Raw genomic sequence first — 27816 nt, 5'->3', positions numbered from 1 at the left:
TAAAACTATCATGGTACTTTATTCTCTGCTTTTTATATATCTTTTCTGTAATATATTTGTGTGTGAAAACATATCAAAATTATTTAATATCTCTTAACTTTGACTTACAATAACGAATTGCAAATAAGCTGAAAGAGTAAATCTTACAATTTTCTATACAAGTGTTCAATGTGAGCACCTTTTTTCATGTGGCACATATCCAACTAATAAGAGAGTTTCTCCCAAGCCTTTACCACCATTCTAACATAATGAAAATGACAATCCTCCCTCAAATTGGGTAGATCAGTAAGTAGCAGAGGCACATATGAAAGATCCTTTATTAAACCCCAAAGGAAAGAATCACGTGGGGTCAGATCAGGTGAACTGACAAATAAACACACACTGTTATCAGGTCCATGCTGAATGATCCAGTGGTTGGGGAAAATTGTCATTTTACCAGTCCCAATGAGTAACTTAATTATAATTTATACAGTAATTTAATAAAAATTTCAGAATTAAAGTGTTGTCAACTACATTTTTTTATTAATTTGCAAAATTGATGAATTTTTTGTAGATTGTGAAGTGAATTACATATACATAATAAAGCGTAAAAAAATTGATCAAATAATTTATCTGAAAGAGGTTAGCAATTGTATCATACGATGACATTTTGACTGAAAAATTGAACATGCATGAGTTACAGCAGAGTTTGTTTCTTATTTGATAACCGAACAGCAGAAAGAACATAGTCAACATTTTTCAGCAACTTCTTGAACAAGTCATTTATGATAGAACACATGCATGCAAAGGATCGTGCTGGGAGATGAAAGCTGGGTTTATGGCTACAAAATTGAAACAAAAATTCAATCTTCACAATGGACTGGCAAAGGATCTCCACGCCCTAAGAAAGCACATCAGTCTCAATCCAATGTCAAAGTGATGCTCTTTTTTTTTTCGATTTTAATGAAATTGTGAATTCTTGCCTCAAGGTGAAACAGTAAACTGTGCGTACTAAGGTGTTTTACAACTTTTACATGAAAAAATCCGCAAAAAGAGACCAATTTTGTGGCAAGACAACTCCTAGTTCCTTCACTATGACAATACACCTGGACACTCAGCTTTGTGCCAAAAATCAGATGACTGTCTTCCCTCAAACTCCCTACTTGCCAGATCTGGCTTCTTGCAATTTTTTTCTTATTTCTAAAATAAAAATTATTGATGGAAGTAAAATGTCAGACTATTGATGACATTAAAGCAAATTCATCTTAACCTTAAAGGCCATTTCAAATGCAGCTACCTAGGACTGCTTTGCAAAGTGAAAACACCGCTGAAAAAAGAGTGTGATAGGAGTACTTTGAAGGGGACAAGGACCAATAATCTGTAAAACTAATAATAAAGATTAAAAAAATAAAGTTCGGTTATTTTCTGAACAGACCTCATATATAAAAAAAAAAAAAACTGTTGCTATGATTATAGATCCAGAAACTGTTTTTTTTTTCTCTTACATTTAGTGAAAAATTTTACTGCAAAATTGGGAGTCATAAACTGAGAAAATATACTGAAAAACACCAATAGGAAATGCTGTAAGAATCTTAACTGTAATTGGCTTATTTATGTTTTGAAAATACTACCTAAAAAATTAAACATTGGGTTAACTAGTCTTGTAAACTGTGAAGCCAAAAAAAGCAATCTTAAAACACTTCTCTTCAGTTTTGATATAAATTTATTTTATTAAATTGCCAGTAAAAAGATAAAACTTTGTATAGTAATTTAATTTCAAGAAAATTAATGTAAGTCTTCTAAAAAACAATTATACTTTAAAGATTTTTACTTTTATTTAAAATAAAAAAAGACCAAAACATAGCAGAAAAAAATATTTTTAAACCATGTTAAAAATGATTTTAATACAGAAAAAAAACTGTAGAAATAGAATTAACTACTCAAAATAAATAAAAATAGGATTAAGAATAAAGTAAAAAATATATTTCATAGTAGTGTTTGGAGATTAAGATTTATAAAAGAAATTAAATTCTTTCATTTCAAAATTGAATTTAAAAATTAAATATTTCAGAAATTTTTTATTTCATAAGTTGGGAGTATTAACAGTTGATCTATAGTTTTTTTGTATAGTTTATTAATTTTGTAAGCTAATAGAAGTGAATTAAATGCAGTGATATATATCACAATCTGAAAATACATATTCAGTTTTGTAATTAAGAATGTACAGACATTTTTGTTTACGTGTTTTGAAATGGAAATAACAAAATCAATTCATATCATCACAATGGATCTAAAGCTTTCGTGTATTCCTCTTCAATTTTTTCTCTAGCTCACTTCTTGGATAAAGAAAACTTCTTCCTTTCACTTTTTTTTTTTTTTCAATATTGAACGTAATTTTATAGTCTCAACCCAATCCTTCACATCTCGCATAATTTTGGTGAAATTCAGGTCCAGGTGGTTGAGGGAATGTCCTATTTCTTTCAGTATTTTTTCTATTTGTGTTATCCTCATAATTAAATTAATTCATTTTAATATGGTTTTTGAAAGAAATATTTTTCTTTCTTAACCACTCCTGCATTTCTTACTTCAGACAGTTAAAACTCTAAGCTTTCAAATGTTCCTTATTATGATTGGGGCATTGTCTAAAACCAAAACAACACTTTGAAAAGGGAGATTTTATATTAACTTTTCATTCAGTCACTCAAAGTTCAACTCATTGTAATCCTGATTTAATTTCCAGATGCTAATGTGCCCTGAATGAAGCCTATCTCTCCACTAGAGTGTAGGATAAATTTTGAATCTTTTGAGATATTGTTAATTCTGATATGACTTGTAGTAGAATAATCCTTTAATTTGACAGGATACCTTAATTTACTGGTTGAAGGATTCTTTTAATTTGGGGAGCTATGTGTATAAATTTTGTCATTCGTATTTACAGTTGCCTTACTCTCATTCCTATAGTTTGACAAAGAATTTAAATTATTAAAACTGATAGATTAGATTCAATTTAAACCTGTTTATTTTAAGCCGATCTCAAATGTTTCTTTGTTTCCTACCAAACTGATCAAATACTTAATCCCCACTTAAAAATTCTGTCCCATTCCAGTTCGATCTTCAGTTTATTTACAGGAGATATGCACTTTTCTGCCAAGGAAAATTTGTTAACTACACAATGAAGTGCACATTTATTAAAATCTAATGTGGTAGTAAGTTTTGCTGTATATTTTTTCATAAGCTAGTAAAGATTAAAAATTAACCATATTTCACTGCTTTCAATTTTTTTATCTCTTTAATTTTTTTTGCATCTCTTAGAACATTGCTAAAGCCGTAGTAGTTCTAATTATTTCTTTCTTTTTTTTTAATTGGTTAGCTCAATCATCATTATTAGTCATAAATTTAATACATTACACAGCATGAATAATATGGAGTCCTGACTTCATGAGTAATTGAGTTCAATGACGTCATGAGTCATTGTACACCCAAATCTCTAATATGAAAAATTTATTTTAAAATGAAAAATCTGTTTAAAAATAAATTAAAAAAAAATAAGAATTGGTAAGTAAAAATAGAACATGCTGATGCTTAATAATGTAATAAAATAAACAGATAATTAAAAATAAATGATAAGTTTCTTTACTGATATAATTCTAACATAAGCTGCACTAATACATATAAAAAAATGAATAGTTTTATGAATAAAAGTTGATACTTTTTTCAGAATTGGGAAGTTTTTGTTAATGAGACTGCATTTTGGACTGGATTAAAGGGTATTGAACGTGAAGTTGCTAGAAGAGAAGGTCGTCGTAGAGGTTGGTTCTCATATACTGAACTGGTTACCTTGTTAGACTTGGTTGATGCTTGGTCATTAGCTCATACTCTTGTTGTGGTATGTTAGAAAATTATTATATTTTTTATTATTAGAATAGTAAGTAATATTTGAAACTGTACAAGATGATAAATTACTTTTTTTATCAATCCCTACACGCTATTTGAAGGATTAATCTCTTCATTTCCCTCTTTTTCTTATCCTTGATTCCCTCTTTCCTAAATCTGAAACCTTCCTTGAAAATTAGATTGCTTCAGGTGGCCACTAGAAATGAATTTTCCTATGGGTTCAGACATTTCCACTTCATTTCTTTCTAGGAGTTTGATAAAATTTGAACATGTCTTAAAAGAGAAAGTTTTAACTTTGAAGAATTGTCTTATAACTACTTTGTAGAAGAAAAAAAAAATTGATTTTTATGAAATACTGAAGTTCATTTTTTTCTTATATTGTAAGTTGCAGTTCATTTAAAGAAAAGCTGTTGGCTTTAAGACAGATTAAGTATAAAAATTACTCTGTTTTACATTCTACAAATATGAAAATTAAAATTAGTACTTGTCGGTTAGCATCCCACCTAATTTATTTTGTTGGTCATCTGGTCACCACCTATTTCTCATTTTTTCATCCTTTTTTTTTACCAAAAACTATTGTTACAAATTTATAAAACCTTAAAAATCTTGATTTGAAAAAAATTTATCAAGTTAGATGAGGTTAGCGAGTGTTGGTTTTGTTTGGTTAGGTTATGTTGATATCATACATGGGTATGAAGTTCAGTACATGGAATTTTTACTTAGATTATCAACACACCATAATGCTTTCTTCACTCTAATCTCATCTAATTAACATTATATATACAAATTGTGTGTAGTACTTGGGAGGAATAATAAGCTTTCAAACTTTTTAGTGTTCCACTTTTTTATCAGTGTCCTTATTAAAAGAAATAAATTAAGTGTGACATTAACTGACAAGTAACTTAAAATCTATATAATTGGTCATTATTACATACAGATTTTAAGCGGTATATAACAAGTTTATAAAAACAGTTTCTCTGCAGTCTTCTAATTTCTGACATTCTGAATCTGCTGTATTTTTTCTTTTGAGTTAAAGTTATCTTTCCATAATGAAAAATCAATGTAAACTGACAATGACTGAATTGTACATGTTAGCCAAATCAGCTTTAATTTCTTTTTTCTTCTTTACCTGTAATTGTTTTTTTACCATTTGGTATGTTGCCTAAAATTAAATACTTTTCTTATAATATTTCTTCTTTTTTTTGTTTTGTCATTAAAGCAGAAGTAACATTACTGGTGTTTCATTCATTTAATGAAAGGCAGTTTATTTTTAGTGTAAAAATTACAGTATAGCTATCAAGAAAATTTTCAAATTTGAGCTGTTACAATTTTTAATTTAATATTTATAGAAATAATATAATACGTGTAGTAATGTTATAATCATACTTGTTATAAAGACATGTAATATTCTGCTTATTTTTCTTACTGATTATAATATTGTCACTGAAACTAATTAATCAAAGAATAATAATGTTATTTTGTTTAAACCATAGTTGTAATATCTCCATAAATGCAGTAAAATAAATGGCACTAAAATAAATCTTAACAATTATTAATATAAAAATTACATTTATCTTTTCTAGTTCTCAGCATTACAAAATATATATTACTTTCATCAGCTAGTATGGTCTTAATATCTGTTTAAAGCAAAATATTTATTGTTCAATAAATAAGCTGGTTTATTAACTTAGACTGTTAATCTTTGTTGGAGTAGGCTGCAGTTTACAAAGGCAAAGAACATATTAAATGTACTTTCCCATGAATCTACTACTTTCAATTTAAAAAATACCTTCTTGGATTTCTTTTTAAGATTGCAAAAGTGATCTGAAATTTAATTAGGGTTAAAGATGGAAGTTCATATGTTAATTAGTAGTTTAAAGAATAATTTGACCAACATTGTTGAACTTGAAAATTGCGCGTATCATAAAACAGGATATAAAATTAAATTTTTCTGGAAACAAATAATTATTTATTTTTGTTGAGTTTTAATAAAATATAATACAGCATAAATAATTTAAATTTACTTTTATTGTAATTTTTTGTAGGTGTAGTTGCAAAATTTTTAAATTCAGTTTCAGGTGCCTTCTTTCATTTGCCAGATAATCAAAAGTCAACCATGGCTTTCCCTCCTTAAATGCCACTTTGTGTTTTTTACTAAATTTTATTTTAAAAAATCAGTGTTTTTTGAAAAAGTAAAAATTATGTTTATATTAAGATCTTAAGAAAAGTTAGAAATGTATTAAATTTTTTTTTTTTTTTTAGGTATCAGTTGTTTGTTTAACTAGTTATACTGCCAGTGTTATGACATTAGTTGGCTCTGCAATGATAGCATCTCAAGTAATTTTGCCTGCATCGATCTTACAATTACATACACAAACACAACCTATTATTTCATCTATTATACCGACTGATCATAGTTTAAATATCAATAACTCAACTTGTTTTATGAATAATCTGTTGGAGATTAATGATCTGTTTATACATCTATCATCTCATTCACCATCACTGTTGTATGATTCAGTAAAATCTGCGGATAATAATGATTCTTATTATGATTTTATGGATAAATATGATTCATCATCTAGATTTGATGATGATAATGTTAGTAATAGTAATAATAATAACAACAGATCAAGTGTGATGGATATGATGAAGGTATTAATGGTCGCCATGGAAACTGAAAAAGTAAATTCTAAGACTTTGTTAATGAATTATTTTATCGACAAACAAGAGTCTATATCTACTTCTACTAATTCTGTCAGTGTTTTTAATACTGCTGGTCCTATTAAGTGGTTCAATAGTATTTTTTTTATCAATTCTATTACTTCATCTACTTCTCCTGTGAATTTACCTCCAGTTGATGTTACGCATTAATTTATTATATATTTATGCATAATTACAAATAATTTTTTCTTTCTTTATTTTTGATTGACTTTATTAAATTATTTTACTTATATCAGTGATTCTCATACAATATTCTGTGGAACTGTTACTTATGTATTGGTTTTATGTTGCACTTTAAGGAAATTAATGATGGCTTTTTAAACATTTTTTAAGAAGTTACAGGTTTTATAGTTTGAATTTATATTTCCATACAATTTTTTAAATTGCATATTAATTTTTTAGAAAACTGTTAATAGTTTTTTTTTTAAATACATTTTTCACAGTATTAAATGTGATAGATATTTTTATATACAAATTATGTAAAAATTATTTAGTTTAATTCATCGCATATATTTGAAGCTTGTTTGTATATATATTGGAAAAATTTCAAGTTAGCAGGATTTAAAATCTGAGAACCCTCATTTACCTCCATAAACTTTGGTTTAAAAAATTCTTAATGATTTGTTTTATGATAATTTTTTTTTTAAGTTAACTTTTCTTTATTATCTTTATAAAATTTTTTTTATAAAATGAAACTGTTAGAAAATATATTTAAAGAGTTATTTTAGTGAAAGTTTTATTTTTTAATTTGTTAGCCAATATTCATCAATAATGGACTATTGCTGAGATACAAGGAGCAATATTTTTAAGCTTTGATATTGATAAATACAATCAGAATAAATATTCTGTCCTTCATAATTCAATCATAAAAGTAATATCAAAATTTTAAATGTCATATTATCATTTAAAAAGGTTTTACTATATCTCTAGTTAAAAATAAATTTAAATAAATAGTTTGTCAACTCCTATTTATTGTTCTTTGAAAGGCTCTTACCATCTAAGGGTTCTACAGAATTAACAAGTTTGAGAAAGAATAATTTTTTAAGTTATACTTATTGGTTAAAGTGGATCAACCTTTTAAGTTTTACTGAATTATATTTAATTATTATTGAAAGATTATTGTTTTAGATGTCTTTAGATTTTTTTTGTGTATTATTATTTAATTAGTTACATAATGAACTATTTTGTATACATAAATGAATGATGATAATTTAACTTTTTTTTAAGTTAAATTAACTGTATATACTGTATTAAAAAAAAAGTTGTTAATACGTAATATAATATGTGTGTAGTAGTATTTTTATCACATTATAAGAAAATTTCTTGAGCCCACTTTCAACAATTATTTATGCATCCCCACAGTTTGAGTTCTTTTGGGTTCTCTTAATTTTTTATCAACTCTATTGGTAGCCAGTAGAGTTATGACTAATAATTTAATGTAAGCTACATAATTTTATGAGATAACCAATATGACTTTAAAACCTATTGACTTCAAAAGAAATAGGAAGAGCAAACAAATTTTAAAATTGACTTAACTATTATTATGCAAATCTTAACATATTTACTGAAGTATAATCTACCTGTAATACTTATATAACATTTCTATGAGGAAAAGAATACTCAAAATAGTTAAGAATTTTTTTATAATAAATGTTTAATGTGTTTTCATATCCACATCATATTTTTCATTATTTGAAGATTTTCATATTAATATAATTCCCTTATGATGTCTTTTGAAATAATTTTAAATTATATTCCTCAATGGAAATTTTTCCCATATATTTTTTGTATTGTCATGGAATATTCATTATTTTATAATATTAGAAATTATACATAAGTTGCATATATTTATTACATACATACATATATCTGTTAAAACTAGTTATATAAAAATTTGTTATGTTGTTTATTTGTTTCAAATTTATTAAAGATCAGATAAGTACGATTGATATATATATTATTGCATAAGAAAAACTTAACTGAACTTTCTGATCTGTACGTAATTTAATGCTGTTTTTGTATAGAAGATTGCTTCTCACAATTTTTTCATGTAAACTGTAATTTTGTACTGCCTCATTTCTCTTATCAGAAATTCTCATTTTTCATCATTGTGTAACAATAACCAAAGAAACAAGTTCTCTCTTTTAAGGAATTGATTTACTCTATTTGTATTTATAGATAAATTTATTATAAAAAATAATTTTTTGTAATAAAAATTTATTATAAAATATTGATATGTATATAAATTTACTTGAATGAATTTAAATTGAATAATATTATATATAATAATAAAAGTACATAGTTTTCTTAGTTAGTAAAATAAAAGAATTTAAATCTGGTTTCTGATTACAGGGTTCTTCATAACCTTACGTTTAAATTATGATGCAGGTTGATCCACATAAATATAAATAGATTATTAAAGGGTATTATTATTTAACATATGGGTTCAGTATAATTATGATTAAAGGTTTCTATGTGTGTGTATACGTATACTTTGCCAGTTTATTACTACATTAATCATGTGGTTTTTTTTTTTTTCATTTATATTTAATTTTGTTTGTGGTGAGTACCATAAGTGTTTTATATTTTCATCTGTTACTTGATTATTTTTTGTTATATTTCTTTAACACTTGAGGAAATTAATGTTTATGCAGAGAAATATCCTTTATTTATTTATTTTTTGAATGGCTGTTATATAGTATATTCCATTATTTTGAAATTATATAGTTTGTTGTAACTACAATCTCTGGTGTGTTAGTACATTCAATGGAAATATTTATGCACCATAACCTTTTAATTTATATGGCCTATTGACAACTCTCATCTTATAGTAGATAGGCTTATAGTCATTTCCTATTAGGCTACACTGTTTCATAATAGTTTCCTAGAACTTGTTCTAAAGTTTCTTTAATGTCAATTTAATTTTTCTCAGAGAAACTAATTTTCCTTGCACTTCAGGCCAGTTACAAACCTGGGAATAGAAATAGTTGTCATTTGGTTAAAAATAGATATTTTAACTTTTTTGGAACTAATGTAAATCCTAATTCATGCTCAGACTAGGTTATTTTATTAAAGTTACTACTTTATGTAGTAATTCTCTATGTGATTTATCACTTCACAATCTCTAGGAATGAATATATTATTTTAATTCATTTAAAATTTAAAACTTTTTTTATTTGTAAACAAATTTTAAAACATAATTTTTATTAACATAAACAAGATTTTACTTGTCACATCATTTCTGGATTCACTAACAAAATATTGAAAAGAGAAATACCAAGTTTTTATTGTAGTCAAATCTAAAATTTTATTTTGTGTGATAAATTCCAAAGCACAGAGAAGCAAACAACCCTACATTACATTGAACTTACACATAGCGTGATTCTCTCCTCATCTTTTGGTCCAATTTAGTATAAGTGCAAACGTGACATTTTTCTCATAGCATTTTTCCTGTTAGGGTTTTAGGAACAAGTGAAGGGAAATATCTTGTCAGTTAACCAAAATGACGGCTCATTTTTTGATTGACATCCTCCACATTAAAAAATTCTGCCAACATGGCGTTGTTCTAACAGCTGACGAATAATCCCTTGTTGAAAATCGGCCAAACTTATTTTTTCCCCAGTTTTAACTATGTACACACTATGTTCATTCAACAATTCAATATCAACAGTGAAAAAATAATTTATATAATTTTATTATTTTTTGGACAGATTCTACCAAATTCAGCATCATGTCACTTCTCAGCAGCTCCAAGTTTTCATTATAGTCAATAACGCAGGCCAGTTTCTGTGTATTAGAGTTTTTCTGTCTTTCTTGTAAGTTGTCAACATTGTTGTCATTGTGTACAGTATCAACCATTGTAACATCTCTTTTGTCCCTCCATTTATTTCACCACCATCACATTGTCGCAAGACTTGCTAACTCTTTCACCTATCTTCATTTTTTGGGGAGAGGTGGCATCAATTTTAAGTTCTGTCAAACGGTTCCACTGGAATTTTTTTTTTTTAATCTAGATGACTGGTATACCAGTTGTCAGTATAAAGAGGTCTGGCCTTTATTCATATAAGATGTCATTAGAGTAGTCACTATAATTTCGGAATATTATCTACTTGAGTATCACCACCAGTGTAAAGAAGAAAATTAGGACATACCCAGTTTCACAATCACATAAAACAAATAGCTTTATTTCAAAACCATTACATCTAGTTTTTATATACTGCTTGAAATTAAGCCTTCCTTTGAAGAAAACTAAGGATTCATCAGTTACTGTATTTTGAAAAGGATAAAATGCATTTGAGAAATTTTTCAATTTATCTAATAATTCTTGAATTTTGAAAAGGTGGAAGCCAGATGGTTGATCTTTATTATTGGCAAGATGAAGCATACTAAGAATGTCCAAATATCTGTTTAGTCATCATTTAGGAAAATGTTGGGGAATGTAATAGCTTGTCTATTGTCCAGTACTCTTTTATAGAATTTTCTTATTTCTTGGCATAAGCATGGTCAAACTCAAAAATGTTATAGTTTATCTATGTCGGTTGGTTTCCAAAACTGTAAATTTGAATGAGCAAGATTTGTTTGTTCAGAGGCTTGATGTAATATATGTTTTTCATTCACTATATGTTCAATAATTTCAGGCGTTAAAGTTTTAAAATAACTACAAAAATCGGATTCATTATTAAAAATTGCTTATTTTATGCCAGAATTAGAATTATCAAAGTCATGCATAATGGAGTTAAATTTAATTTTAGTCCAATTTACACTATCTGGTAGGCTTAAGCCTATTAAGTTATCTTGAGATACACATGTTAATTTTTCTTATTTATTTGGTGGATTTGTTTCACTTGAAATTGTAATTGGGGTTCAGATTCAATTCCTGTATTTGTTGATTAATATTATTAGAAGTTTATGCAGTTTCACTAACAATAAACCCACTAAAACTAGCCTCATTTGCAGACATGTTAATATGATCCTCAAAAGTATCACTTGAACATTTGCTTTCTCATTCATCACCTGACTCTGTTTAGCAAAATTTCAATTATTTTACTCTTATTACATAAATTCTGTGATTTGTCCACATAAACAAGAAGAAATAAATTGTGGACACGAATATGATGAGTCGACCGTATTTTATAATAGAGTTCAACAAAACTTACAATAGAGTACTACAACTTAGCCAGTAGATTGTAGGACATGTCAGTGAAAGAATTATATTAGTGACATTAACACAGTGATAGTACTCGAACAATAAAGTTCTAAAACGAGTTTACACAACCATAGTCTGTGCGAACAACTTACTGCAGTCACGTAAGCACGACGCCAGTCCCAAAAAGGTTAATCCTATTAGTTGCAATGGTATTATTATTTAGAATTGTTGATTTTTTTTTTCAAAGCAGGATCTTTTTAAAGTGAAATTCAATTTTCATTATGCATATAAAACATCAAATTAATGATCATTGAAGTGCAATGGTCCTAGTCATATTTTAATAATTCTTTAATTCAAACTAGTGAATTCAAGTTGTTAGATATCTTAATAAAAGTTTTTTTTTTATAATAGCAACATTACATCAAGTAAAGACAAATTCTACATTTTAATGCGGCGTAAATTATATTTAATAATTGGAAATTTTTTTTATTGTTTCTTACTTTATGGGGTTTCTTTAGTGTATTTGATGTTGGTTACAGCTAATTAAAAAAAATTATGCAAGTCATTAACACTGTGTTCATTGTATAAAATTTGTTCCTTATTTATTAAAAAGTGGGGAAAAAGTTAGACCATTATCTTGCATCTATTTATCTGTCTATAGCCACTCCTGTTTCACCATTGTGGGTCTAAATGTTGACTAGCCTCTCCACTTCCCTCTGTTCTTCCAAGTCTCTTCTCTACAAATTTCCTCCCATCAAAAGCCTTTCTTCTGCAGGTGGTCCTTCACGTCATCCAACCACCTTTTGTGTGGGTGTTCTCTGGCCTTTTTCTCTCTTTCTTTTTATCTCACACTCTTGGGATCTCTACGGCATCTATTCTGTACATATGTCCTAGCCACCACCTCCACCATCTTTTTCATTCTTTCCATCCCAATCTCCTCTCAGATGTCTTAATTCCTTACTCTGTCCATCGTAGTCTTTCCTCCTATACTTCTCAGGAATTTCATCTCGCCAACCTGTAGTCTACTCCAGTCTCTCTCGTTCAACACCCATGTCTCCATTGTGTATGTTACTGTTGGTACATAATACATTTTATACATAATTTCCATTGTTTTCCTTGGGATTTCCTTGTCTCAGATCAAATCTCTCACTCTGGAACAGCTTTTAAAGTCTTTTTGCAATTTCATTTTCCCTTACGTACAGCCACTTATTATTTTGGCTTTCTGTAACTTTCAAAGAATTGTTTTTTATGTCACTGACCAAGTCATTTTGTACACCTGCACACAGTATTGTTACAAGTCACTAAAATGAAATCTGAAGAAGTTAAAACAACAAAAGTACTCTTAGAGAAGTTAAACACAATCACAAAATATTAATTTTTTAGTAATTTTCATTTTGTGTAAAATAAATTTTTTAAATCATATGGCTGTTGTAAAAAGGAAATTAGAGTGTGTCATATCATATAAAAACGACCCCTAAAAAACAAAAAAATAGTTGAATAAAACTTTGCATATGAAGTTGAATGTGAAATATTATTATTGCTACAGCCACAATTCATCACAGTTGGGTTAGTTTTTTGATTGATCTTTTAAATATATGTTTTACTAAAATGTACAATAAAAAAATTTTTATTTTCTAAAATCTGTTTAAAACCTGGCCCAAATTTTGTCCAGTCTTCAAAGTGTTACTTTATTCATGTTAAATTCAAGTTATTTTAATGAAAGTGTGATTTAATTGTAATTTTTTGTTTATGCAGGGTGTGTTAAATATAAATTATTTATAATTAATTGGTACAAATTAAGCTGTTTTATCTTTAATTTAGAGTTGCCAAATATAATATGTATGTATACGAGTATATATATATGCACTCAAATACATACAAATATTTTAAAAATTAACTATTGTGGGTACATTTATTTTAGGTTATTTAAAGCATTTCATGTTATAAGTATACAAATAAGGTTTTTTTAGATACTTTTTTATGTTGATGTTAGTTATTTATTACAAGTTGTTTGTTTGTTACGCTTGTATTTTATAGAAAATTATCCAAAAAGAAGAAGAAATTTTATGTCAAGATAAAATAGTTTCACTATTATTTTATTTTTCTACTTATTAAACCCAATTTCAGATATCTATGATAATAAACCTTTATCATTGATTAGTGAAGCTTATTACCTATGATAAAACTTGACCAGTACTATTTTAAAACAGTATTTGAGCCTCATACAAGTTTTTCCCACAAATTATGTGTACTGATATTGGAGATTCAATTGTGGATAATTTGTATAAGTTTTTCATTGAGTATGGCATTTTATTACTATGAGTTATAAGGTGAAGTTTTTAGTGTCTCCCCTTCGCAATAATGCATAAGAAAATAAAGATATTTCATCTGGGTTATCACCTATTTTCCAGTTTTATTAAGGAAATCATTTAAGTAAATTGTCTAATAAAATTACAGTAGTTAGAACTTTATTGTTCCTATAATTTTGGTGCTATTGCACAGTCATAACTATATGGATGGTTTCCAGATAAAGTGATTTGACCATTCATTAAGTGGTAATCTTCTGTGTGATGTGGATTAATGTAATGGTAATTCCCTGATAAATATATCATTTAGTATATTTGCATTTTAAAAAACTGTTTTCAGTTGTCTGATAAGTTGAAATTTTTCAGTCTTAAAAATCTTAATTTTTGTTTTTTTTATTTTTAAAATAAAACCTACTTTATTTGGTGGTGATAATAGTTAATAGAAGGTCTGAAATATTGAACATCTTATTTTAAATAGTAATAAGTATCAAAACTAAAAAACAATTTCTGCTGGTTGAAAAAAATGTCTTTGCATACATTTGTGGTTTAACTTTTTTGTGTGTACATTTTTATCAGTGTTTAAGTTTTTTTATATTGTTTTCAGACAATACTGCCTTACACCAGGTTGTATGTTTAATAATAGACAACTAGTTTTGCTTAATTTCAGGTTAAATTGCTCCTAATACAGTTAAACTGATAAAATAAAAATTACAGAAAAGAAATGGGTCTTCAGATCTTTGTTACATAATTATTTTCCTGTGGATTTAATTTTTCTTTTAAAAGTAAATTATTAAATATTGTAAATTTTATTGCTTGGATATGAGTGAACATTTTGAGACTGAACTAAACTAGATAATAATGATGCTGATAAAAAGCCTAAAATAATGGTAAAATATTTTCTATAAAGTTTATAAATAATATATACATTAGTCATTTAAAAAAAAATATTACTTAATTTTGAATGAAAATAATTATAAAATAGGTAGTTTTGTCTAGTGTTTATTGGTGTATTTTCTTTTTAGATTATAAAAATACATACACTCCTAATTAAATTGTTTTTATAATTTTTTATTGCGTAGAAATAAATGGATATGATTTTGAATACAGATAACACATAATATTGTAACTATAACTGTTTAATTGAATAATGTTTTATAACTTGTATGTGTAATTATTTATGAATAGTTATGAGCAAAATAACATAGAACCTCAATTAATAATTAATAAATTACTCTTTTTCTGGTAAGTAGCAGTTTTTTTTTATATAGGAATTATTCAGCTCGGTACTTAATACTTTATATTGAATCGTGTTGGATATTTTTTTTAACATAATTTTACCATTGCGTAGCATACTAATTAATTGGGGTTCTATCATTTTATAATCTAAAATGTTTTAATAACAAATATACTATAAAAAATTCTAATTATTACATTATTTTATAATTTTAACTTACAATTTATGTTATTTATCAAACACTTTCACTACTGATTAGTTACAATAATTATTAGCCTAAATTGTTTATAAATAATTTCTTTTTAATTGCCTCTAGTATGCATACTTACTCATAAAATGCATGGTTGTTAATTTTATCAGAGCTTATTATTACTTTCATGTTATTTACAATTTTATTATTACTGTTGCTTTGATAATTAAAAGGGTTATTTATTTTTGTTTTTGTTTATTTTAATTATCATTGTTTTATCAGTAAATAAATAAGTGAATGAATGAATGATTGTGTAAAGTTTTTTCCTATTTTCCTTGATTGCAGAAGAGAGGAGTGTGGTTAAAATTGCATGTAATTAAATTTTGTGTTTGTAATAGTTTTTACTCCAATTTTAGAACAACAGTTTCCATGAATAAGATATTATATTATTTATCTCCTTATTGAAAGTCGCACCTTGTGCTTTTTTCAGTTTAAAAGAAAAAATTGGAGGCCAATTTGATAGTCCATTAATCCTTTTAATGTGGGAATTCAAAACGGTCTGAATCAGCTTATACTAAATTATTAGATTTGAAGTTTACTGTCTGAAAATCAAAGATATAAATTAGTTCTGAAAATACATAAAAACACAAATTATTAAATCATCCCAATCCCAACACACTGCTTGTTTGGGAAAAATATGAAAAGTCTTAAACAAATCTGTACAACTCAAGATTATTTCACTATTAAAATTGTTAAGAGTACTCTCATGTGGTATGATCTCTCAAAATTACAGTGGAAAAAAGAAACGAAGCATATGATTTTGCCAAATGGAAGCCCTAAAATGTTCATTTTTCAATTCTGGTTACATACTACCCAAATTAATGTTCAAGAGATGATATTAAATTATTGGTTTTGATAATAATTCACTAATTATTTGTTTATAATTAAGAAATTCATCTTCAAAAATCAAATCAATTTTCTATTAAAAATTTGTTACACTATATAATTTTCCAGATATGTACACCGGCTGAATATGGCTACTTTTGTAATTTGTATCTGTACATTTGAATTTTCAAGATAAGACATTGCAATTTTTTTCATTCTGTCTACACATTTAAAAGTAGGGGATTTTAATATTATCATGTGCCTTGGAGCTCAAATTCTAATACCACTCCTTTGAACATATTAAGTAGAATACACTTATGTTTATTCTTAATGGTGGATCTTGAGATGAAAACCTTTTTTATCATGTGTACACATTAGTAAGCCTTTTAATGCTGGATCGTAGCAATGGATTCAGATGAATAAAATTTAAAAGCCAGTGAAAGCAGACCTTTTCATCGGTAATTTTATCATCCTTGAAACAACTGGGCAGAATGCTTTTTAACATGCCAATGTTAATTTGAAAAATTATCTAACCTGTATTTTGAGAACTGTTATTGCATAGAGCAGTACAGATTCCAATAAAGCAGACCTATTCAACAAACCCACCGGGTTGGTCTAGTGGTGAACGTGTCTTCCCAAATCAGCTGATTTGGAAGTCGAGAGTTCCAGCGTTCAAGTCCTAGTAAAGCCAGTTATTTTTACACGGATTTGAATACTAGATCGTGGATACCGGTGTTCTTTGGTGGTTGGGTTTCAATTAACCACACATCTCAGGAATGGTCGAACTGAGAATGTACAAGACTACACTTCATTAACACTCATACATATATCATCCTCTGAAGTATTATCTAAACTGTAGTTACCGGAGGCTAAACAGGAAAAAGAAAAAAGACCTATTCAACAATAATTTTATTGAATCAACTGAGCAGAATGCTTTTTAACATGCCAATGTAATTTGAAAAATTAAACATGAGTAAATCAAATTATCAAAAATCCACAAATAGTGCAATTGAGGTAAGAGTTGAAGGGCTCTCAACAAATAACACTTTATTGAAATGTAGACAAACTCTTAAGATATTTCAGTATTTAGACTGTTTCTCAATTTGGCCTACATCACTTGAAATTGATGAAGGCACACATAAATATGGTGTAAAGTTCACCAGCAATTATATAGCATCGGTGAAATAAGTCAAAATTACCATCATCAGAAGGTAACTTCAATAGAAGTTACCCTAATGGAGATTTCATTTGGAGAATATATATGAAATGGTCTACTATAGAAATATACTGTTTAGCTTAAAATGAGTGGGACATAAATGGTCTTTATAGCAGGATCTTGAAAATTAAAAGTTTTGAGTAAGGACAGGAGTTTCCAGAACATTTATGATGGAAAAGTCTACTACAATGTCCTTTGCAAAAATTATTTGCTATAATTTTAACTTTAAATAATATCACATGTTTTCTGTATGTAGATAATTTTACAATCTGTATCTTGCCTAATTGGTGTTTGCTGATTATTTACTTTAAAATTCTATTCTTTTCAATAGAAGTTGGGAAGAAACTCAAGTTTAGGTAAGGATATCATGCTGTCTCCAACAGGAGTGCAGATGTAGATCAGACATGAATGCTTAAATTTTACAGCCTTTTTAGACCTTAATTGGAGCACAGTTCAGCAGTATACTCTGACAGAAACACCCTTCAATGATTATCTTATCTTAACATTCCTCTCTGACAATGATAAAATCATAGAATATTCAATCAACTTTTTGTCTTGTTTTAATTCATTCAGTTTTTTTTTTTTTTTTTAGTAGTATTCTGCCATGTAGTAGTAGCAGTAGTTTTAATACAGTGTAAAATGAGGATCTTCATATGTATTTGATCATAATCAGCTGTAATGGTGACCAAAATTCTGCGAATATTGCATTGCATATGTTTGTGTGTATGTAATAAAATATTTTTTTAATATTGTTTTTAAATTATATATCAATGGTCATTAGTCAAAAAAACAGAGCAAGATAACATTAATTTTTGTAAAAAAAAAAAGAAACAGGTAGGGGATTAATATCTTAACAAAAAGTACAATGTGATTATAAATATTTATTATTCTAATATTAAAGATTTTTTACAACTGGTTGTATGCATATTTAAATGTGCATTAATTGTCTATTACTTTAAACATATTTTCCAAAATATTGCAAATCGATTTGTCTGAATTCTCTTCTACAATTTTGAATATTATTTTGTATTAAATATTTTAAGGTATATCGGTTTATATTTTCTTTTTCTTCTCTTTCTACAGCAGCTGCTCTTTCTTCCAATATTTTCTGATTAACAACCATAGCTTTAAATGGTAAAATATGAGCAACAATTTCCAACATCGGCTTCACCTTGAAATAAAAATAAATAAAAAATTACATAATAGGCATCTTATTACAAACAGCTTGTATGTTTACAGTAAATGTATGCTGCTCAAAACAGCATTATTTGTAAACTTTCATTTGTACAAAGTATAATGTAATACTGTATGTTCTAATATATAATATTATGTAATCATATACAAACTAGAATATGCATGTGTATTAATGTCATATATACTGCTGGTAATAATGTCAGTGTTAATCGACCAGGAAGTCTAAAAAATAAAAAGTGTTGAACTGAAATAATAGTCCTGTAAAAGGACTTAAATCTGAAGGAATTATTCTCTATAAACTCATTTGTTTAGAATTTCCTGCTTTGTCTGATGGACAAATTATAACTGCAAATTCTGAATGTTTTGGAACACTAATGATGGATTCATTATGTTCTAGTTTTAAGTAATCATCCACAACCACACTTACACTTGGTTGACTTGACAACTCAACCACGATTTCTGGCCCAAAAGAACCCTACATTTCTCTTGGCAATTTTCCTCTTTCTAAATTAAAATTACTGTTGACATCTTTTTAATTATGCTGAAGATGCCTTCTTCAAAGAATATAAAAGAAGTCTCTTCTTTTATATTCAAAGAATAGTCACTTCAAAAAACAGTCTATCTGTCTTCAATATGATAGCAACTAATCAAATTGAAAACATTAATGTTATGTGACATCAGAGTTTTATGGCTATACCAAAGAAGACTTACAGAGGATATTTCCATTCACTGCTAGACCATGCTATTTGCTGCACTGATGCAGAGAAACAATTATTTTAAATAAAATTAAGCAATATTTAATCACTATTTTTTTTTAACTTCAAGACATTTGTCTCATTATTTAATTGTCTGACCATGAACAATCTTAAACAATTTTTCAATTTAAGAAACCTTACCTCTTCAAAATCACATTTTCCAGCCAACTCAACAATAACTCTGTTGGCTTTGACTGGTGATACATAGTGATGAATATTTCCTTTACCACCTCCCATTCTAGCACCTTGACTCTGAAAATAGAAAAAAGATAATAAATTTATTCTCATAATGTGTAAGGTATTATTATTAACACTGGACAACATTTGCTCAGTTAGTTTCAAGGGACAAATACCCAAGATCTGTGCAGCAACCACATGTTTATGTGGCTGTATTTATTGCTGCTTGACATAACATTCTTAGTATTTTTTTCAAACCTATCAATATAATCAAAGTAAAGTGATTTTGTAAATTTTGACTGGTATTGGGCTTTTCATGTTGTAATCTTTTTCCTGGTCAATTCATCACATTTTAAAATCCCCCCCTCCCCCCCCAAAGCAGGATAGTTTAAGGGACCATACATATAGCAGGGTAACATAGTAAAACATTAATGCTTGGACTCAAAAGAAAGTTTGCTAATGTGTACTAGTTGCTATAGTCTCAGGGAAAAAATAGCAGTAATTATACTGTGTCCTGATGGACTGCATGTCATAACACGGAGCAGTTATGTGTGCCCACCAAGATCCTAAATGACCTAAGATCAATAAATGTAAATTGAAAAGTTTGTTAAAATGCTTCGTGTAAAATAAATGTACCACATTTTATATCAAATTACTTGCTGCATATTACATATACTAATAGTGATGAACAGATTAAATACACTGATATATACTATGATAAAACACTTTAATTCTTGTAACAGTAATGTTAACAATTAACTTTCAATTTCTGAATGGTTATAAATTATATATTGTTTACATACTCAAATCTTATTAACCACCATCCCAACGATGGCGATTCTGGTTGCCACACCAATTCCTCTGTTCCAAGCCCTGTTACAATATCACCCTCTGAAGTAGCTAACAGAATCCACGGAAACACAAACCCCATGCCTAGTCCAATTTTAATACCAAAGCTTGTGACTGTAAATACCTCAACCATTGACTAAGTAACGAGCTAATTACAATGCTAAACTCATACTGTTCAAAATGTGTTATACGTAACAACGAAATTCAGACCTACATCCCATTACCCACTATAAACATCATACTGGACGACTGCCCTCACCAAAACAGGGGCACACTTCACGGCTGCATGGACTACCATGTCCTCGGTAGCGCAGTCACCCCCCCCCACACAGTCAACAGCGGCTCCGCCACCCAACTAACTACTATTGCTCTAAATTAACCACATGACATTTACTCCATCATATTCAAAGACTGCTCAGTGGCAAAGAGATGCAGTGAGTGACAGGAGAATACAGAAGGTGTCTGGCTGCCCATGGCTTGGTACTAGTCAGATTTATGGGCTTGCCCAAGAGTAAGTAGAAGGAAGACAGTGAGCATCTATATTCGCAGATTGTCAGGTTAGGGTATCTTCGGCCATGACTGCTACTCAAGAAGTAGGCCGGAAGAGAGGCCCGGAACTTTTTCCTTTGACCTCCTCAGTCTCTGATAATGAAGGCTCGGTGGCAAATGTAGGGGTATCCACCTGGGTAGAAGTTAACCCTTTAGTTGATGAATTCCTGCGGGCTAGGAGCAGTCCTGGTAGTTCTGTCCTGCTGGCCCATGAAGTTCATGCCAAATTGTTAAGGTGGAGGGCTCAACTGTACCCAGTAGTCAATTGAAAAAGGAGACCTTCAGGTTGCCCTTCACAACAGTCAAAAGGGGCTTAAAATTAGAAATATTAGAGACTAGCAAATGATCAGTTGTAGTTTCAGATGACAAGGAGACAGTCCAGATGATCACGGAGTCTTCAGCTATCAAACTATTGAATATAAAAGTTGACCCTAAAAGGATATGTAGGCCCTGTATCATTGTTTATGATATCGACTGCAGCCTTTCTGATGAAGACGTTCTGTCCCTAATAAGGGAACAGAACATCGATTGGAAGAAACCGCTTTTAGGCAGGAATGTAGATTGGTATTTAAAAGTGGTAGGTGTGGTTCCCAACAACATCATGGAGTTTTTGAGATAAGTCCTGATCTCTTTCAGAGGTTTACATCTGACGGTAGATTATTTGTTGACTTTGGACCTCCTGGGTTAAAGAATACCTTGATGTTCAAAGATGTTTTTAAATGTTGTAGGTATGGCCACCGAGCCAAATTTTGAAAATTTACACTGGGGTGAGCAGGTGAGGAAGACCACAAACACGATGATTGTCCTCAGAAGTCAGAGGCTCCGACCTGTGTGAACTGCAAAAGGTTGTGCAAGAATCATAATCATAATCATAATCAGTTGCTAATAGAGAATGAAGGCAGTTGAGCTATACTCAAGTTGAGTTGGGTGATGGAGCCTTGATGTTATTTTCCTGCAGCACCCATATGTGATTAAGGATGATCTGCCAGGTTTTTATGGCTGAAAAAAGTTTTACATAGGACATAATAGCATGTCTGCTATCCTGTGTAGGAGGTCGCTTGATAGTATCTTTGTGCGACAGGCTTCTGACACACATCATGTAATGGTCAGGACTTGATTGTTGTCAGCTCATACTTTCAGTATAGGGATCCCACTGAGGAACATCTGGGGCAAGATGGGATAGGATCCATAGATTGATAGGCAATTGTCTAATCCTTATAGGCACTGATGTTAATGCCAATTCACTTTTTTTGGTACAGTTGAATCACTGATCTTAGTGATGACCACCAGTAAATGTCAACATGATGTAGGAAAGCTGCTCCAGAATTATTTAATTTATTGATCAATGCACCACTTTACTGATTCTGTTACGGCCAAACAAAATCTGTACCACCTTACCCAGTACAAACACTCTGTTTAGTTATTATAATTAATAATCTATAATTGTTAATTTACCTATAATGTTAACATTTAAAAAAAATAAAACAACTATTGATCCAAAGATGCCTTGGTAGTATCTTACTTCCTACTCAGCAGATATGGTAGTTGACCGATACTGAAATATGAGTTTAATTTCCCATCTAACCTTAGAATGCTTATTACCAATTTCTAGTATTAACTTTTTAATTTTAAAGTAAATATCTTTTTCCAAATGTTAAGCATCAAACTTTACTACGACGGGTTTACTCCACTGAGTCCTAATAAGAAAGTGGATACCCAACAGTTACTAAAAATATCAGTATTTTATTAAAGATGAAAACAGGTGAAGCAATTCCAACAAAAATGTTCATACTTATTCCTAACAGAACCATCAGAAAGAAAGAATACTTTGAAATTAATAACTAATATTACAGAACTGAATGACAGTGATAGCTATCTAGCTGCAATTTTCTGGATTCAACTAGCATGTATAATTAATACAATGTCTACAGGGGTAGACATTGTATTAATTATACATGCAAAAAAATTCATCTATTATCATATATAACTATACATAATTAGATTTAAGTATTATAGTAACCTAAAAATGAATAAATAATAAATTCTTAGCAAAAAATATAAATATGGACCTAAATTAAAAAACCCATTTGTGGTAATGAGAATTTTGATATGTTTTTAATGATTCTATAAAGGAAGACTATTCTTTGAATTGCTCACTACATTAATATAATTTTTTTTCCACAACAGGTCACACCTTAAATTTATTTTAATATCACTACAATTTTCTTTTTGGTAATTAGCATAAGAATACATACACAGCATTTGATTTTATCGTTGTTAAGTAATAATTAAAAATACCTTTCTGGTTATAGGTTGCCAAGGTGGATCAACTCTCCATACAAGAAACATTCGCTTCATATCAATCTTACGACCTAAAGTGTTCCTTATCATCTCAAAATGACCATATTTTAATCTGCCACCATGTAAAGCCTAAAAAAAGTTTGAATATTAATTTTACAAGAATTCCAGATGAATATATTTACTAGGTTTGTTTACTTTAAAAACCTTACTTTTGGAACAAAAATATCATTAACAATTTTTTGGCATTGCAACAAATTGATAAGCCCTTGAGAAAATCACACTAAAATCCTACGCAATGGTAAAATAAGAATGGTCCATTTTCATTACCTGTATCTAAGATGTTTAATGCATTCATTAGAGAAAGGTCAGAAAGAAGCTGTTTGTACTTCAGAATACCATCTTGACCTGTGAGCACCAACATCACAATGAATCTTAAGGGACTGGATATTATTCAGCCAAGCACAATATATACTCATTAAACCAAATTTTAAATTAAAAAAAAACAAAACAAAGAATTAAAAATATTAAAATTTAATGAGAAATCATTCTCATAAAACGATAAAACCATGCTTTGTGCAATACGGCTGATCTATTGTAATTATTTACTTTTGGTACTGTTTTCATTTCTTTTCACTGCAAGTTTCTCAAAGCATGCTATAACCAATTAGGAATAACATAGAAAAGTAGAGAATACAATTTAGTTCAAAAGCAGTGACTGCAACAGTGTAGGCTAAAAGCATCAACAAATCCAGTCTTAACTTCTTTGTTGTTAGCCAGTCTATGCGAACAGCATTAATACATCAAAACCTACCCAACATTCTTCTTACACTTGCAGCAGATGAATTCATCTACACATGGTATTTAATTATGAACAGGAAATGACATTTTCTTCCTCTGTAATCTGTGAATGTACAGGTCAAAAATTACCACCTTACACTACAAAATTTGAATATTCAACTAAGTCTTGGGCATCAGTTTAGTAACTTATTAAGTGGTGATAATAAGAAAATACACATCAATAAGATAATACATACTATAATTCCATACTGTTCATGAAGCAGTTTATCATGAATCAATTCAGGTCCTCTCATGTAGTTTAAACATTTATTCATTCTTGGAGTTCTAACATTTGCTGAATATGTAGGAGTTCTTGGAACCACTGTCAATCTTGGTTTTTCTGGTATCTCAATACCTAAAAATAATATAATAAAATCGAAGTCAAAGGCCTATAATTTTGTAAATTTTCTCTACACTACAATTTTTGCAGGTTCTGTTTTTGCACTTCTTGTTAGTCAATGTGCACCATAAAATTGTAAATTTTAACTGTAATTTTAATTGTAAAATTGTATTTTTTTTAACAGATTTATTCCAACAGTTACATTACAAGATTATTACAAATATTTAACTTAAAAAAGTTACAATTATACAAAAAATAATACAATAAACATTAATAATTAAAAATATAACGTACAAAAGTGAAGATAACTGGCTAACCTGAATAATCATTGGGTGGAGGAAAATATTTGACACCAGCTGCTTGTACGGACAGTGGAATAAATGTTTTTCCTACAACAAAATAAAAAATTAATAGGCTACAACATTTTTCCATAAAAATGATTTTTAATTAAATCAAAATAATGAATTATTTCTCTTAAACCAGTAAACATTATTTAGCATTTGAGAAAAAAATACTAATGAAAATGATATAATCCTAAGATTTCTGATATTTAATTCATAAGTACTATATCTTTCATGCCTTCTGGAACTCCCCACCTCATTAGTAGTTACCCTAGTGACTGATCAGGTTACAGGGTTTCTCTATACAACACATCATTTTTATATAAAATCAACACCTTTATACTTCATTCCTGGCAAAAACAATTTTTGTGATTAGTTGTACAGTGCCTAATCATCCTTAGTGACTTCTGACAACACAAAAAATGTTAACACCACAATGGTAAGCACTACAAGTGATGTCCATTCTTTGAAATTGAGAACTCCTTAGAATTAGTAAGGGCCAAATGAACTTTTTAATTCCTAAGAAAACCTTGTGTGAAAATTAGTAAACCCAAAGTAATTTTAGTATAAAGAGTAACTGGATGAAAATTGAGTAAAATAACCCTGGTCAAATTCACCTCCCTAGTCTTTCATGTCTGAAAGTAACACATACAGTAAAACCCAGTTTCTAGAGTTACATTTGTAATTAGCTGAATTCTAGAATAATGCATAGGTCATGGATCTTCTGTATCTTAAGAGTGGTTAATAACATACATTATTTTTCAATAGGTCCAAAATTACTAACCAGTATCTAGCATGTTTTTATTTTTATCAGTTGCACAATAAACAAATTAAAATATACCCCTCTATTTTCATGCTGTTTCTGGAGAATGTATTTTAATTGTAAAATACATTAAATATAGATGGGCCCTGGAAATTTCTCAAGGAAAAGGCTCTAACAGGGAAGCTGCCACAAAACTGCACTATCACTGTAGAATGTGGCAGAACCTTCTATGCATAGTGTGGTAACTCTGCTGCAAATACTATTTCCATCAATCTTGATCTATGAATGTAAAGCATCGTATGAGTTGATTTGCTATGTACCAGGGCTGAACAGGATAATAGTCTCTTGGAATCTTAAAAAATATTTGATTTGGTAACTCCCCCAACATAAGGGTGTTTTACAATTCTAGTCGTCTGGACTGTTTCACAATGTAACACCGACTGACAGTGAGAAGTATTATTTTTTCTTTGGCAATGCACTAATAAGTCTTGTAACAAAAGACTATAAATTTCAGTAAAAGTACAACTGTTACTACAAAAATGTAAAGAAAATCGTAACTAAATCGTGAAATACAGAAGAAAAATAATTATTTTCTGTAAAAATGATTGAACACACACAATAACAGAAGTTAATTTCTGAGTAACACATAATTCCTCCAAAGAATTCTAATCGTAGACTTGTTTTTAAACCTACGATATTTTTCAAAAACCCTATCGTGAATTTTGAGATTACTAAATAATAAATGATAAGAGATACCGTTCAATCGCAAACAGCTTTTAATAACTCCAGCCATGTCTATTTTAATTCACACAACAACAAAACCGTAAGAATTATTCCAATAAATAAGTTCTATCGTAGGTTATATCTAATCGATGTTTATACAACAATCGGACAGTTCAAAAAAGATTGCGATATACTGTAACTCGATGTTTAAACTAGACAATCGAATTTTGATTATCATTCTGACAACCAAGTTGTAAGTTACCGTGATCCAAATTTTTTTTGCATTTATTTTATTTTTAATAATAATATTTTAGGGCAAATAAATGATTTAGGGGCTTAGTTTCTGTTTGGAGTGTAGAAAGAATTCTCCATAGAGATCTTCAAATGCAACTCTGTAAAATACTGATGTCACAAAAATGAAGAAGATTGAATCAATCCTAAAACAAATTTTCAGCAAATCCCCGTGCAGCTATATTTAGTGACGAAGCATATTTTTTTCTCTGATAGCATCAACAAAAAATTTTCGTTATTTGGCGAAGCGTAATGCTCGTTAACTGCAAAAACCACACACTGCTCTCGTAACTATTTGATGTACTGAATGCAAAATACTAAAGATGAGCAATTCCTCTAGAGATGTGCAGTACAGTAATAAATAACGTGATAAAGGATTCGACAGTCTACCGCCAATAATGGTCTACAGTTATGCGACAATTTTCAACCTAATTAAAAAAACTGCATCCTGTGTTTTTCAATAATGAAAAGATGTTTTTGTCTACCTATTAAATTTTTTAAATTATTAATGATAAAAATATGGGAGTTACTTCTATACCACCTGTATTTATTCTTTATAGTTTTAACCATCGCCTTGCTTCTTTTCATCCTAATTTACATCTTCAATACTTCTAGTTGTTTCTGGTCTTATCCTATTTACATAAATCACAATGTTCCCTATAAATTACAACCAGTAATTTACCTTTCTGAGTAATCTCTAGACAGAAATCAGTGGTGATCAATTGACCCATAAGCAAAATTGTAATTTTCATCTTTTTAGTGTTGGCACAGAGGTATATGTGGGATCAGGTGGAATCTGCTGTAATACCAAAGAACCTACCCTATGAAGATGGGTTAAATATAAGAATGGGAAGGGTAGATGAAGGGAGCAATCATCAATAGACTGAGGATTGTCTCTTTGACTGGAGTAATTTACCATCTAGCCTGTGACTAATTTCATCCATTCTAGTAGATGAAAACTTGTAATTCATCTTTTACGTTCTTTGCAATTTCACATGGAACATCTTTGCTATTTCACTAAGAAAAGTGAATTCAACATTGCTTTTTAAAGATGTCTTTACTGCAGAACTCTGCTCATCTTACTTTACAATTTCATATACACAATATTAGGAATATAACCTA

The 27816-nt window shown here is 29.0% G+C and overlaps 2 protein-coding genes across 2 annotated transcripts in view; one reads left to right on the top strand and one right to left on the bottom strand.

The window, feature by feature from the left end:
• LOC142323800 (protein CNPPD1) overlaps window positions 1–15779 on the top strand; it is a 33563-nt gene extending 17784 nt beyond the window's left edge. Inside the window, exons 5-6 of the mRNA XM_075364024.1 lie at window positions 3698–3865; window positions 6136–15779. Of these exons, the coding sequence (XP_075220139.1) occupies window positions 3698–3865; window positions 6136–6747 (780 nt within the window). The 3' untranslated portion in view covers window positions 6748–15779. The remainder of the gene's footprint in view (window positions 1–3697; window positions 3866–6135) is intronic.
• Window positions 15780–18435: 2656 nt separating this feature from the next.
• mRpL16 (mitochondrial ribosomal protein L16) lies at window positions 18436–26589 on the bottom strand. The gene is made up of 6 exons (XM_075364023.1): window positions 26437–26589; window positions 24894–24965; window positions 24434–24591; window positions 23397–23528; window positions 19665–19775; window positions 18436–18745 (listed from the first exon to the last, which is right to left on the bottom strand). The coding sequence occupies exons 1-6, from the start codon at window positions 26471–26473 to the stop codon at window positions 18530–18532; spliced, it is 726 nt and encodes a 241-aa protein (XP_075220138.1). The 5' UTR covers window positions 26474–26589; the 3' UTR covers window positions 18436–18529.
• Between the last annotated feature and the right edge of the window lie 1227 nt (window positions 26590–27816).

The sequence above is a fragment of the Lycorma delicatula genome, chromosome 4, assembly GCF_047948215.1.
Source record: "Lycorma delicatula isolate Av1 chromosome 4, ASM4794821v1, whole genome shotgun sequence".
NCBI classification, from domain to species: domain Eukaryota; kingdom Metazoa; phylum Arthropoda; class Insecta; order Hemiptera; family Fulgoridae; genus Lycorma; species Lycorma delicatula.
The sequence above is the reverse complement of the archived record's forward strand: the minus strand, read 5'-3'. Positions and strand labels throughout refer to the sequence as shown.

Excerpts from the sequence above, each read along its gene's own strand:
- mRpL16 (XM_075364023.1), bottom strand. The coding sequence starts at position 26,473 with ATGGCTGGAGTTATTAAAAGCTGTTTGCGATTGAACG. Across the intron at positions 24,592-24,893 it reads TCCACCCAATGATTATTCAG|GTATTGAGATACCAGAAAAA; the intron begins GTTAGCCAGTTA and ends TATTATTTTTAG. Across the intron at positions 18,746-19,664 it reads GAAAATGTGATTTTGAAGAG|GTGAAGCCGATGTTGGAAAT; the intron begins GTAAGGTTTCTT and ends TTTTATTTCAAG.